Below are 13,375 nucleotides of genomic sequence, written 5' to 3' on the forward strand. Positions count from 1 at the left end.
AACATGTTTTATATTCTGGTTTCTTCAAAATAGCCACCCTTTGCTCTGATTACCGCTTTGCACACTCTTGTCATTCTCTCCATGAGCTTCAAAAGCACACCTGTGAAGTGAAACCCATTTCAGGTGACGACCTCTTGAAGCTCATGGAGAGAATGCCAAGAGTGTGCGGAAAAAGTAATCAGAGCAAAGGGTGGCTATTTTGAAGAAACTAAAATATATAAAACATGTTTTCAGTTATTTCACCTTTTTTTGTTAAGTTCATAACTCCACATGTGTTCATTCATAGTTTGGATGTGACAATCTACAATGTAAATAGTCATGAAAATAAAGAAAACACATTGAATGAGGAGAAGGTGTGTCCAAACTTTTGAAAGTAGGAATTAGTTTGCTTGATTAACAGAGTAGTAGGATATAACACTTTAGAGCCTAAACATGCATATTTTAGACAAAAGAGCTGAAATAAACAACAATTTTTATGCTTGCCATAATCTTCATTCTTTTTTCCAATACATGCACATCAGCAACTTTGAAATTGCACTTTTTACATGTGTGCATTTATAAATAATAATTAAAAACCTCTCAGCTGTTCACTGCCACACAGATTACAGCACACACACACACCACCGCTCTCATGTACGCTCTTTTGCAGCCATCGTACAGAAACTACAGTACAGGCCAAAAGTTTGGACACACCTTCTCATTCAGTGCGTCTTCTTTATTTTCATGACTATTTACATGCTTAAAGCTCATGGAGAGAATGCCAAGAGTGTACAAAGCAGTGATCAGAGCAAAGGGTGGCTATTTTGAAGAAACTAGAATATAAAACATGTTATTTCACCTTTTTTTGTTAAGTACATAACTCCACATGTGTTCATTCATAGTTTTGATGTGACAATCTACAATGTAAATAGTCATGAAAATAAAGAAAAGGCATTGAATGAGAAGGTGTGTCCAAACTTTTGGCCTGTACTGTGTATGCAAAAAAAAAAAAAAAAGTCTAATTATATTGAGGGTCTTTAGGCGCTGGAGTCATGTTCTCGGGCTGATTTTGTCGTCCTTTCGCCTTTTAGGCACTCTACTCGGGCTTGCGGAGGTGTGTCGCATCGCGGAACGTACACTTCTTGTCCTTTTCCAAATGTCTACAATGTTGAAAATTGGTGCTTCTGTTCTGAATGTAGTTTTTGAGATGCTCTGCACTAACTTTAAAAAGCGGTTTCATTCCTTAATTTACCGGCTAAAATGTGGAGGAATACAACTGGACCTAAACTAAGACCTTTTCGTCAAAAACTAGGACTGAAACTAATTTAAAAAGAAATTGAACAGTGACGATAACTAAGATAAACATTTTTAGTCGACAAAATTAACACTGACTTGTGCCCATCAAAAAATATGTATTTTTATACAAGTTTGATTATTGCAATGTAGTTGAAATAAAAAAAGTTTTTTTTCCATATGTTTTGTTATTTTGGTGCTTGTTTCAGTAATCCACTACATCAGACCTGGGCAAATGAAGGCCCGGGGGCCACACGCGGCCCGTTAAGATTTTCAATCTGGCCCGTCGGACATCCCCAAATATTTGTGTTTAGATCTTTAAGATGTAAAGTGTAGCTGCCATTATGATGTGCAGTCATGTTTTCTAATGAGCGTAAGTCTTCAACTATACTAAGTATTTCTATGGTTGGAATCTGTGCTTTTGGATGATATACCAGTTACTATGGTAATTTAATTAGTTACTATGGTCATCTAATTAGTTACGATGGTCATCTAATTACCGTATTTTTCGGAATATAAGTCGCAGTTTTTTTCATAGTTTGGCCGGGGGTGCGACTTATACTCAGGAGCGACTTATGTGTGAAATGATTAACACATTAGCGTAAAATATCAAGTAATATTATTGATGTCATTCACGTAAGAGACTAGACGTACAAGATTTCATGGGATTTAGCGATTAGGAGTGACAGATTGTTTGGTAAACGTATAGCATGTTCTATATGTTATAGTTATTTGAATGACTCTTACCATAATATGTTACGTTAACATACCAGTTGGTTATTTATGCCTCATATAACGTACACTTATTCAGCCTGTTGTTCACTATTCTTTATTTATTTTAAATTGCCTTTCAAATGTCTATTCTTGGTGTTGGCTTTTATCAAATAAATTTCCCCAAAAAATGCGACTTATACTCCAGTGCGACTTATATATGTTTTTTTTTCCTTCTTTATTATGCATTTTCGGCCGGTGCGACTTATACGCCGAAAAATACGGTAGTTACTATGGTAATCTACGTCACAGCATCTCAGACGAGGCACCAAACAGTGTGGGCGGGAAGCTTTTCCACTTTCACAACAAAGTTCTAAAGCGTAGTGATGTATCAGATTGTAGGTGGGTTTATTTTGTACCCTTCGCGTTCATATCTCACTGTTTGTTGCATTTTTGTTGCGTTTCACTTGATTGTAAAATATGTCGATCGAAAGGGGGTGTGACGTTCATATTTTGTCAATATATATCAGGAGTCACCAACCTTTTTGAAAGCAAGAGCTACTTCTTGGGTAGTGATTAATGCGAAGGGCTACCAGTTTGATACACACTTAAATAAATTGCCAGAAATAGCCAATTTGCTCAATTTACCTTTAACTCTATGTTATTATTAATAATTAATGATATTTACACTTAATTGAATGGTTTAAAAGAGAAAACACGAAAAAAATGACAATTAAATTTTGAAACATTGTTTATCTTCAATTTCGACTCTTTAAAATTCAAAATTCAACCGAAAAAAAGAGAAAAACTAGCTAATTCGAATCTTTTTGAAAAAATTTAAAAAATTATTTATGAAACATCATTAGTAATTTTTCCTGATTAAGATTAATTTTAGAATTTTGATGACATGTTTTAAATAGGTTAAAATCCAATCTGCACTTTGTTAGAATATATAACAAATTGGACCAAGCTATATTTCTAACAAAGACAAATCATTATTTCTTCTAGATTTTCCAGAACAAAAATTTTAAAAGAAATTCAAAAGAGTTTGAAATGAGATTTAAATTTGATTCTACAGATTTTCTAGATTTGCCAGAATAATTTTGTTTGAATTTTAATCATAATAAATTTGAATAAATATTTCACAAATATTCTTTGTCGAAAAAACAGAAGCTAAAATGAAGATTTAAATTAAAATGTATTTATTATTCTTTACAGTAAAAAAAAAAAAAACATTACTTGAACATTGATTTAAATTGTCAGGAAAGAAGAGGAAGGAATTTAAAAGGTAAAAAGGTATATGTGTTTAAAAATCCTAAAATCATTTTTAAGGTTGTATTTTTTCTCTAAAATTGTCTTTCTGAAAGTTATAAGAAGCAAAGTAAAAAAATGAATGAATTTATTCAAACAAGTGAAGTCTTTAAAATATTTTCTTGGATTTTCAAATTCTATTTGAGTTTTGTCTCTCTTAGAATTAAAAATGTCGGGCAAAGCGAGACCAGCTTGCTAGTAAATAAATAAAATTTAAAAAATAGAGGCAGCTCACTGGTAAGTGCTGCTATTTGAGCTATTTTTTAGAACAGGCCAGCGGGCTACTCATCTGGTCCTTACGGGCTACCTGGTGCCCGCGGGCACCGCGTTGGTGACCCCTGATATATATAGTATATATATTAGCGCTTTGAGTCACTTGAGAAAAAGCGCTATATAAATGTAATTCACTTCAATATTCAGTGTTTTATCGTTCATAGAAAAATGTAAAATTCCATTACGTTTTTTTAAGGCGGTCTGTCATAACGTTTTTAGCATTCAATCAGACATTTTTGTGAAGTTTTGTATTAGTGTTCCTAAAAATAGATATACCGGGCCCCCAGACACATTTTTTTCTCTAAATGTGGCCCCCGAGTCAAAATAATTGCCCATGCCTGACTAAGATAAACATTTTTAGTCAACAAAATTAACACTGACCTGTGCCCAACCAAAAAATATGTGTTTTTATACAAGTTTCATAACGTTTGATTATTCCAATGTTGTTGAAATAAAAACATTTTTTTTCCATATGTTTTGTTATTTTGGTGCTTGTTTCAGTAATCCACTACATTGTCCCTTAAAGGGGAGGAGCTCAAGTAGAACAAAAGGCTGAGTCAAGTCCGAAAGGTAAGGCTGTTTAAAATCACTTTATTGTCACGTGTTATGCAGGCAAAGTATCTTTTCTTCTTTTGTTTCTCCATTCTTTTCCACCGACATAACGCATTTGTACAAACCAGTTTTAAAAATCTCAACAAACCGGGGAAGCCTTTGAGGCCAACCTGGCAAAAACAAAAACCAAAAAAAACAAAAACAATATCAAATGTCATGGCGACGGACAGACTGTAGAAAAAGATTTACAAATGAGATGTCACTAGAAAAAAACATTACCAAAAACAAATGTTTGGTATCTTTTTTTTGTTTTCATTTCAAACACTTTTTTTTTGTTGCTTTTTTATTCCCCCTTACCCCTAAAAAAACCCAAAACATTATGGTGCGAGGAGGAGGAACAAAACTGCCATGAGCATTAAAAAAAGAGAAGCGATATTACAGCAAAAAAACTGAAACATGCTGTACACAACTTTAGAATCAACACACACACACACACAAATACAAATTCCAGCAAGAAGGCAAATATTACAAATCAAGATAATAAATTAGCTTTACACACCGGGGCTGCCGTGTTAAAACTGGGAGGGGGATGGTTGTCAAAATCTAAAAAATAGACATATATATTTTTTCATTTAGTAAGAATGTACGAACACCACCGGAAACATCTCATCACGTTGCTAAACAGCCTGAACCGCCTCCCCCTCCCATACAGCGGGAACGGGATTCATACGTGGGGTTAATCATTTTGCAATGCAGTCTGCTGAAAATGACGGAAAGCGCCACTCTCGTTGGAATTGCCACAAATCGCCTTTTTTTAAGATATTCAGCACGAAGGTGGAAGGCCCCGATTCGTCACGTTCACACGTGTCAGAAAAATTGTATGTAAATTATCACAAAAAGAAACTTTCCGTTCTCTGAGTTCCCAATGAACAGACAAGAGGCTGTCTTTGTTGCACCAAGCAAAGGCTTGGAAAATTCCATTGTGTACGACGGGAGGAGACGGGAGGGGGGGTTATCTATTTGTCATCGAAGACCTGCTCAAGCTGAATCCGGGACCAGCCCAAGCCCGAGGCATCTTTTTCTTTTGTGTTAATGTCACCGAAAACAATGACCGTTTACATCAGGGGTCACCAACGCGGTGCCCGCGGGCACCAGGTAGCCCGTAAGGACCAGATGAGTAGCCCGCTGGCCTGTTCTAAAAATAGCTCAAATAGCAGCACTTACCAGTGAGCTGCCTCTATTTTTTTAAATTGTATTTATTTACTAGCAAGCTGGTCTCGCTTTGCCTGACATTTTTAATTCTAAGAGAGACAAAACTCAAATAAAATTTGAAAATCCAAGAAAATATTTTAAAGACTTGGTCTTCACTTGTTTAAATAAATTCATGATTTTTTTTTACTTTGCTTCTTATAACTTTCAGAAAGACAATTTTAGAGAAAAAAATACAACCTTAAAAATGATTTTAGGATTTTTAAACACATATACCTTTTTACCTTTTAAATTCCTTCCTCTTCTTTCCTGACAATTTAAATCAATGTTCAAGTACATTTATTTTTTTTATTGTAAAGAATAATAAATACATTTGAATTTAATTCTTCATTTTAGCTTCTGTTTTTTCGACGAAGAATATTTGTGGAATATTTCTTCAAACTTATGATTAAAATTCAAAAAAATTATTCCGGCAAATCTAGGAAATCTGTAGAATCAAATTTAAATCTTATTTCAAAGTCTTTTGAATTTCTTTTAAAAATTTTGTTCTGGAAAATCTAGAAGAAATAATGATTTGTCTTTGTTAGAAATATAGCTTGGTCCAATTTGTTATATATTCTAACAAAGTGCAGATTGGATTTTAAACTATTTAAAACATGTCATCAAAATTCTAAAATTAACCTTAATCAGGAAAAATTAGTAATGATGTTCCATAAATTATTTTTTAAATTTTTTCAAAAAGATTCGAATTAGCTAGTTTTTCTCTTCTTTTTTTCGGTTGAATTTTGAATTTTAAAGAGTCGAAATTGAAGATAAACTATGTTTCAAAATTTAATTGTCATTTTTTTTCGTGTTTTCTCCTCTTTTAAACCGTTCAATTAAGTGTAAATATCATTAATTATTAATAATAACATAGAGTTAAAGGTAAATTGAGCAAATTGGCTATTTCTGGCAATTTATTTAAGTGTGTATCAAACTGGTAGCCCTTCGCATTAATCAGTACCCAAGAAGTAGCTCTTGCTTTCAAAAAGGTTGGTGACCCCTGGACAAGAGGCTATCTTTGTTGCACCAAGCAAAGGCTTGGAAAATTCCATTGTGTACGACGGGAAGAGACGGGAGGGGGGGGCTTATATATTTGTCATCGAGGACCTGCTCAAGCTGAATCCAGGACCAGCCCAAGCCCGAGGCATCTTTTTCTTTTGTGTTAATGTCACAGAAAACAATGACCGTTTACATACTCCCCTTTCCTTTGGAAGCAGATGTTGTTGTGTAAACAGGAAGTGTCCAAATAAAGAAGGAGACGTAAACCTTTTTCGCCAGAGCGTGGGTGACACGTTTCTCCTCAATTGAGCAAAATTAGAATTCTGCCTCTGTTTATTTCCTTGCTTCTTGTCTTGTTTGATAAATGTCATCGACGTTTGAACCCGACGGCAACCACATGAATCCCCTTCCCGCCGTCGCATTCCCATCCCACTCCTCGTCCTGTGCCGCCAGACGGTCCGCCTTCCCCTCTCCGCTCGTGTTAAGGCAGTTGTGGGTCACAGAGCAGGACGGGCAGCACAAACCGTAATAAACAAACTGCTGCCGGGAATCGAACACACACACACACAAACGCACACACGACAAAACGCAGGAAATTAGCAAACCGCTGTATGTGTGCTCTCATTTGTCTCAATGTAAACATGACCCACTGGGATTGTCATTAAAGTATTGCTTTCACCTCACATCGTTGTAGAAAGCTAGATTGTTTTTGTCTTTTTAATAGAAACCTTTTCTTTTTTTTTTCTTCTCTCTCTCTCTCTAATGGCCACTCTGCGCTCAATAGGAATGCATTATAAATCTTTCTATATGTGCTTTTTGTTTTCTTGAAAGAATTGTCCTCGTCTCCTCCAAAGGAATCCACACCTGAGTTAGATCTGAGGACCTAAACTCACATTAGGTAAATCCTCTTCATGACACACACACACACACACACACACACACACACACACACACACACACACACACACACACACACACACTGATCCCAAGACTGCCCTCTGCTCTGCAACAGTCCTGTACCTTGATTGACCCTCAGCCCTGTCTGACAGGTTGGAAACAGGAACTTTGTGCATAGAGATCGGTGGGACCGCAATGTTTGTCTTTCATCCCCGCACAATGTATGGATCAGTTATTTCAAAAAGTGAACATTTCAAAGTCCCTGTCGTGACCTCCGCCAGCTTTTTTTTTTTTTTTTTCGTTGCCTTATTCAAACTCCTCCTCTTCCTCCTCCAGGTGGTTGGAGGTGGTGGGCGTGGCCGGCTCAGAGTCACGGGAGAGTGCGACCGCCATGATTTGAGGGGAAGAGCCCAGGCCCTCGGGGGGGTCTTCCTCCATGTCGTCGGTGGTGATGATGGCCACGGCGGCGCCGCCCTTTTTGTTCTGGTGAGTCTTGATGTGCTTGGAGAGGTGGTCGCTGCGCATGAAGCGCTTGGAGCACTCGGGACACTCGAAGCGCTTCTCTCCTAGTGGAGGAAAATAGTAAGAAATGGGAAGTCAAACTGTGATCGCAGGGTTTCCCACACATTCATTTATTTGTGGCGGCCCGCCACGAAAGAATTACATCTGCCACAAATTTAAAAAAAAAAAAAAAAAAATTTTTTTTTTTTTTTTTTTTTGGTCCTCTCCAGCTTCTCAGGTAAATCATATAGTTGATGTAGATGCCCATATCGGCTGTTCAGATTTACTTTACAAAAGAGAAGTGTAGGATACTTCTCTTGTTGCCTTATTTGACTTTATTAAATGTATTTATATTAGAAACACAACATGTGTATATAACAAAGGGTGCAAAGTCTGCAGGCAGTAGGAAACACATGGTTAAGTGTAGGGAGTAAAACTGATGGCAGTCTAAAGTTCAAGATTTTTTGCAGCTCTTTGTTCAGTGGATCAGATGTTTGATGAAGCTCTGTGTCTATCTACCACCACCACTACTGTTTATTTGTTACTGACTGTGGCAGGACACCTCTGCCTCTGTTTCACTTTATGTTGCTGGTAAATAATATGGTTGTAGTAGTAGGCTAAAGTTAAATTATTTAGTATGCACTAATTAAAGGGGCAGGGCTTTATGAGACATTTTAGCATTTATATTTTATAAGATATATTTTTTGTAAGAACCACAATTAATAAATATATTTCAGTGAATAACTTATTCAAATCTGTATATAAATATGTATATAAAGTGTTGTAATTATATTGTAAAATGGACGTTTAAAACAAAACTGTTATTATTAAGTAGTAAGTATAATTTTTTTAGCCTTTTTAGAGAAAATCAAATCATTGTAGTTATGCAAATTACTCGATGATGTCATGGTGACCACGCCCATAGCCACGCCCCCACCACCACAGGTATCTTGGCAGTTTATGGGAAACACTGGATCAACACTACTTTTCGGGATATGAGAATTTTTCAGGGAATAATAAGGGATTTTTTCTAACCAACCGTGCTTTTACTTTGAAGGCCTCACCTTACAGGCTAAGTGTTGCCCTCAGCGTAACAGATCCTGTAGCCCAGGGGTTCTTAACCCTTTTGACCTCGGGGCCCCACTTTTCCCACTACTGAGGGACCCGGGGCCCCACTCAAATATTAACACTGAATTACCTAGGGGTGTAACGGTACGTGTATTTGTATTGAACCGTTTCGGTACGGGGGTTTCGGTTCGGTTCGGAGGTGTACCGAACGAGTTTCCACACGAACGTATTAAGTAGCCAAAAGCTAAAGTCTTAACAAGCTGCTCCGCGTTCTGCCTAAGTCTCTGTCAGTCCTCTACACAGCACCCAGCATTGTCCCACCCACACAACCATCTGATTGGTTACACACAGAGCGGTAACAGCCAATCAGCAGTGCGTATTCAGAGCGGTAACAGCCAATCAGCAGTGCATATTTAGAGCGGTAACAACCAATCAGCAGTGTGTATTCAGAGCACATGGAATCAGTGCTCCAGCGTCGAGCAGGTAGGTGTTTAGCAGGTAAGCATCAGGCAGCAGACTCGCCCCAAATTATAATAAACACCTCCCAGTCAACTACTAGTAACATCACTATGAGCCCGTTGACCTTCCAGAAATATAAACGGCAGCTCAGCTCACTCGCAGTCCTGGCTTGAAATGAAGGCTAATTAGCTTTTAGCGTAACGTTAGCTCTTTTTCGGTGTGTGTGTGTGTGTTACGGACAGCAAAGCCCTGTCTGTCTGTTATTTCACTTTACCTTTTTCTGTGTTGATTGAGCTGTGTTGAAGCAGCAAAAATAGGACATTATGTTAAATGAAGAGTTTCTGTCTCTGATAGTTGATATAATAATGTAAGTGCATCATTAAGCCTACATGAACTCCATGGTGTTCAGGGATGAATAGTCTCTCCTATTGCTATTGTACTATTTTTTCAGCTATAGTTACATTAATCATTAGTAATGTAGCAGCCTAGTTTTGAATGGCAGGGTCCCTGCTATCACATGTTGATACAAATATAACATTTACATAATACAAATCAACTACAGGCTTCCCAAATGCTGTAATAAATTAAGCATGATGAGTTGACTTGAAACTGTTTAATGTTGCACTTTTTATATGTAGAAGAAAAGTTTTGTCATTTTATTTAATCTGAGCAACAACTTGAGGCAGTTTAATGTTGATTAACGTGGGCAGAATTATTATACTGTTCCCAATGTTAAAAGGTACCATTGTTTACAAATTTGGTAAATAAATAACCAAAACATTTATATTTTGTTGTTTTCTTACTGTACCGAAAATGAACCGAACCGTGGCCTCTAAACCGAGGTACGTACCGAACCGAAGAAGTGTCAAAAGATGGAGCTAACTGTTTTAATGACATTCAGACTTTACTTCAATCAATAACGGAGCAGCATCTCCTCATCCGTGGCTCACTAGTGCAACAACAACGCCCGAAATGTGTCCCGTGAAAAACCATCCGAACGGAACTCTCTAATAACTAAAGTTCCTTGGGTGAATAATGTCAACTCACTACACCGGCATGTTTTAGCGCTTTCATGGCGAGTTTACTGACAGATATAAGTAAGAACTTTACACTACTTTATACTAGAAATGACAACAGAATGTCACATAACAAGAAGATAGAGAAAAAGAAGAAGCTTATCGACTACGGGGTCGGCACGGACTACAAAGGCGGACGCGCGCAATTGTTTCAGGACTTATGCAGATCCCAAATACACATCAACAGGTACAAGAAGGTAAGAAAAGTTGCTTTTGCATAATATTGCAAAACAAAACGCCAGATGTCTTACCTTATACACACACCATAATAATACTCCTATGTTGAAGCACAGTACAATCCATCATAGCTTACCAAAGTCCTACTAAAACATTTTGATAGATTTTTGAGCGCCGTGTGTAATGTTCTATATTTTCAATGGAACATATAAAATGTTGGTGTTTACTGCCATCATATTGCAGTCTACACATATCTCTTATGTGTGACTGCCATCTACTGGTCGAACTTATCATTTCACCATGTACCAAATAAAATAGCTTCGAGGTCGGTAAGCACAACCAAAATTAGTCCGTGCATTAGACGCACCGGGTTATGAGGCGCAATGTCGACTTTTGAGGGGGAAAAGGGGATTTTAAGTGCGCCTTATAGTCCAGAAAACACGGTAGTAGTCTTACTCTTGATTTTAATCTTATTCAAAAATTGTATCTAACCTCCTTACAGTTTACAACCTTGTCAAAGGATATGAAAGCATGTGTTAATCACAAAGATTATTACCAGGGCTTACGTCGGGTGGATTACAAAAGAAATATGGTACTTGTCAAATATACTGCTAAAAAAGGGACTCGTAAAAACTGATAACATCTATTTACTTACAATTACACAGTGCTAAAATAAATAAATTAAACTTCCCGTAAATTCCAGACAATAAGCTGCTACTTTTTTCCTATATTTTCAACCCTGTGGCTTATAAAGTGGTGCAGCTAATTTATGGATTTTTCTTTTGCTGAAGGCCATAATGCAATAGTTTAAAGAAGAAAAAAAAGAAGATACACTGATAAGATGTTATTGTTGTGTTATGGCGCCACCGTTTGGATGTGTTCGCTTACTGCAGGTGCTGCAGTGTCCTTCCACTTAGTGCTTTTAATCGATAGTAGAATTTCCTTTCCGTCTTCTAAACCAGTGGTTGTCAACCTTTTTTCAGTGATGTACCCCCTGTGAAAATGTTTTTAATTCAAGTACCTCATAATCAGAGCAAAGCCATTTTGGTAGAAAAAAAAAGATAAAGAAGTAAAATACAGCACTATGTCATCAGTTTCTGATTTATTAAATTGTGTAACAGTGCAAAAAATTGCTCTTGTAGTGGTCTTTCTTGAACTATTTGGAAAAAAAGATAAGTTTTTTATTTATATTTATAAAGGATTTTTGAATTGTTGCTATTTTTAGAATATTTTAAAAAATTCTCACGTAACCCTTGGCATACCTTCAAGTACCCCCAGGGGTACGCGTACCCCCATTTGAGAACCAATGTTCTAGACGTCCATAGCGTTTCTACGGATTCTCCATTCCTCACTCCAAGCAACGTTTGTAAGTTTTACAATATAACTATAACTTTTTATACTCACTAAACCATCCCATGTGTGACATCTGTAGAAGTGTTTTCATGCATATTTATACGTGCTATTGCAATGTAATGAAGCCGGCGTTGTTAGCATTAGCTAATATGCTAACACGTTTCTGAGTGTCTGTTTAGTTTAGTTTATTAAGGATCCCCATTAGTCTACACCGCAGTGGAGACTATTCTTCCTGGGGTCCAGACAAAAAACATCACACAATCACAAAACAAAAGATTAAAATGCAGTACAACATGATCAAATACTAAAATGTTGTAATACAAAAATAGCAACAACAAAGAACCAAAAAAAGTAATAACAACTTCGAGTTTACATAATAATGTTCATACCAAAGATAAAAAGAGCAATATAAAAATATATATATATATATTTTTGCAAAAATAAAAAAGAACCAATGGCCTAAAATATACACATTAGTGTACCAAAAACAAACAATAAGTGACGAAAAAGTACCATCCATCCATTTTCTACTGCTTGTCCCACAATCAAAAAGGAAGTCAATAGTCAATAAAAACAGTCATTAGGTACAATCTAGAATAATCTCAGTGTTTCCCACACATTCATTTATTTGTGGCGGCCCGCCACGAAAGAATTACGTCCGCCACAAATTTTAAAAATTAAAACTTTTTTTTTTTTTTTTTGGTCCTGTCCAGCTTCTCAGGCAAATCATATAATTGATGTAGATGCCCATATAGGCTGTTCAGATTTACTTTACAAAAGAGAAGTGTAGGATACTTCTCTTGTTGCCTTATTTGTATTTGACCACTACTGTTTTCTGTTTATTTGTTACTGACTGTGGCAGGACACCTCTGCCTCTGTTTCACTTTATGTTGCTGGTAAATAATATGGTTGTAGTAGTAGGCTAAAGTTAAATTATTTAGTATGCACTAATTAAAGGGGCAGAGCTTTAAGAGACATTTTAGCTTTTATATTTTCTAAGATATATTTTTTTGTAAGAACCACAATTAATAAATATATTTCAGTGAATAACTTATTGTTCAAATCTGTATATAAATATGTACATAAAGTGTTGTAATTATATTGTAAAATGGATGGATGGATGGATGGATGGACGTTTAAAACAAAACTGTTATTATTAATTAGTAAGTATACATTTTTTGACCCTTTTTAAAGAAAATCATATCATTGTAGTAAATTATGCAAATTACTCGATGATGTCATGGTGACCACGCCCCCACCGCCACAGGTATCTTGGCAGTTTATGGGAAACACTGAATCTCTTTCTGCAATACTTCTCCTCTTAATCTATTCTTAAAACCCACTATGCTGGTGATTGATACCAGATATTGTGGATGTCGATTCCAGTAAGTGATTGCGCTATACATTAGTCTTTTTCAAAACATCAGTTTTGGGTTTAAAACGGGTGAAAGCACCTCTTAGGGCTAGCCTGGTAC

General features: G+C 36.4%; 1 protein-coding gene across 2 annotated transcripts in view; it reads right to left on the reverse strand.

Moving 5' to 3' along the window:
* Window positions 1-4,147: 4,147 nt before the first annotated feature.
* Window positions 4,148-13,375, reverse strand: part of LOC133635959 (transcription factor Sp4-like) — a 36,011-nt gene continuing 26,783 nt past the window's right edge. For both annotated transcript variants that reach the window (XM_062029476.1, XM_062029475.1), the window contains exon 7: window positions 4,148-7,832. In XM_062029476.1, coding sequence (XP_061885460.1) covers window positions 7,573-7,832 — 260 coding nt within the window. In that variant the 3' untranslated portion in view covers window positions 4,148-7,572. The remainder of the gene's footprint in view (window positions 7,833-13,375) is intronic.

Source organism: Entelurus aequoreus, linkage group LG20 (assembly GCF_033978785.1).
Source record: "Entelurus aequoreus isolate RoL-2023_Sb linkage group LG20, RoL_Eaeq_v1.1, whole genome shotgun sequence".
Classification (NCBI taxonomy): domain Eukaryota; kingdom Metazoa; phylum Chordata; class Actinopteri; order Syngnathiformes; family Syngnathidae; genus Entelurus; species Entelurus aequoreus.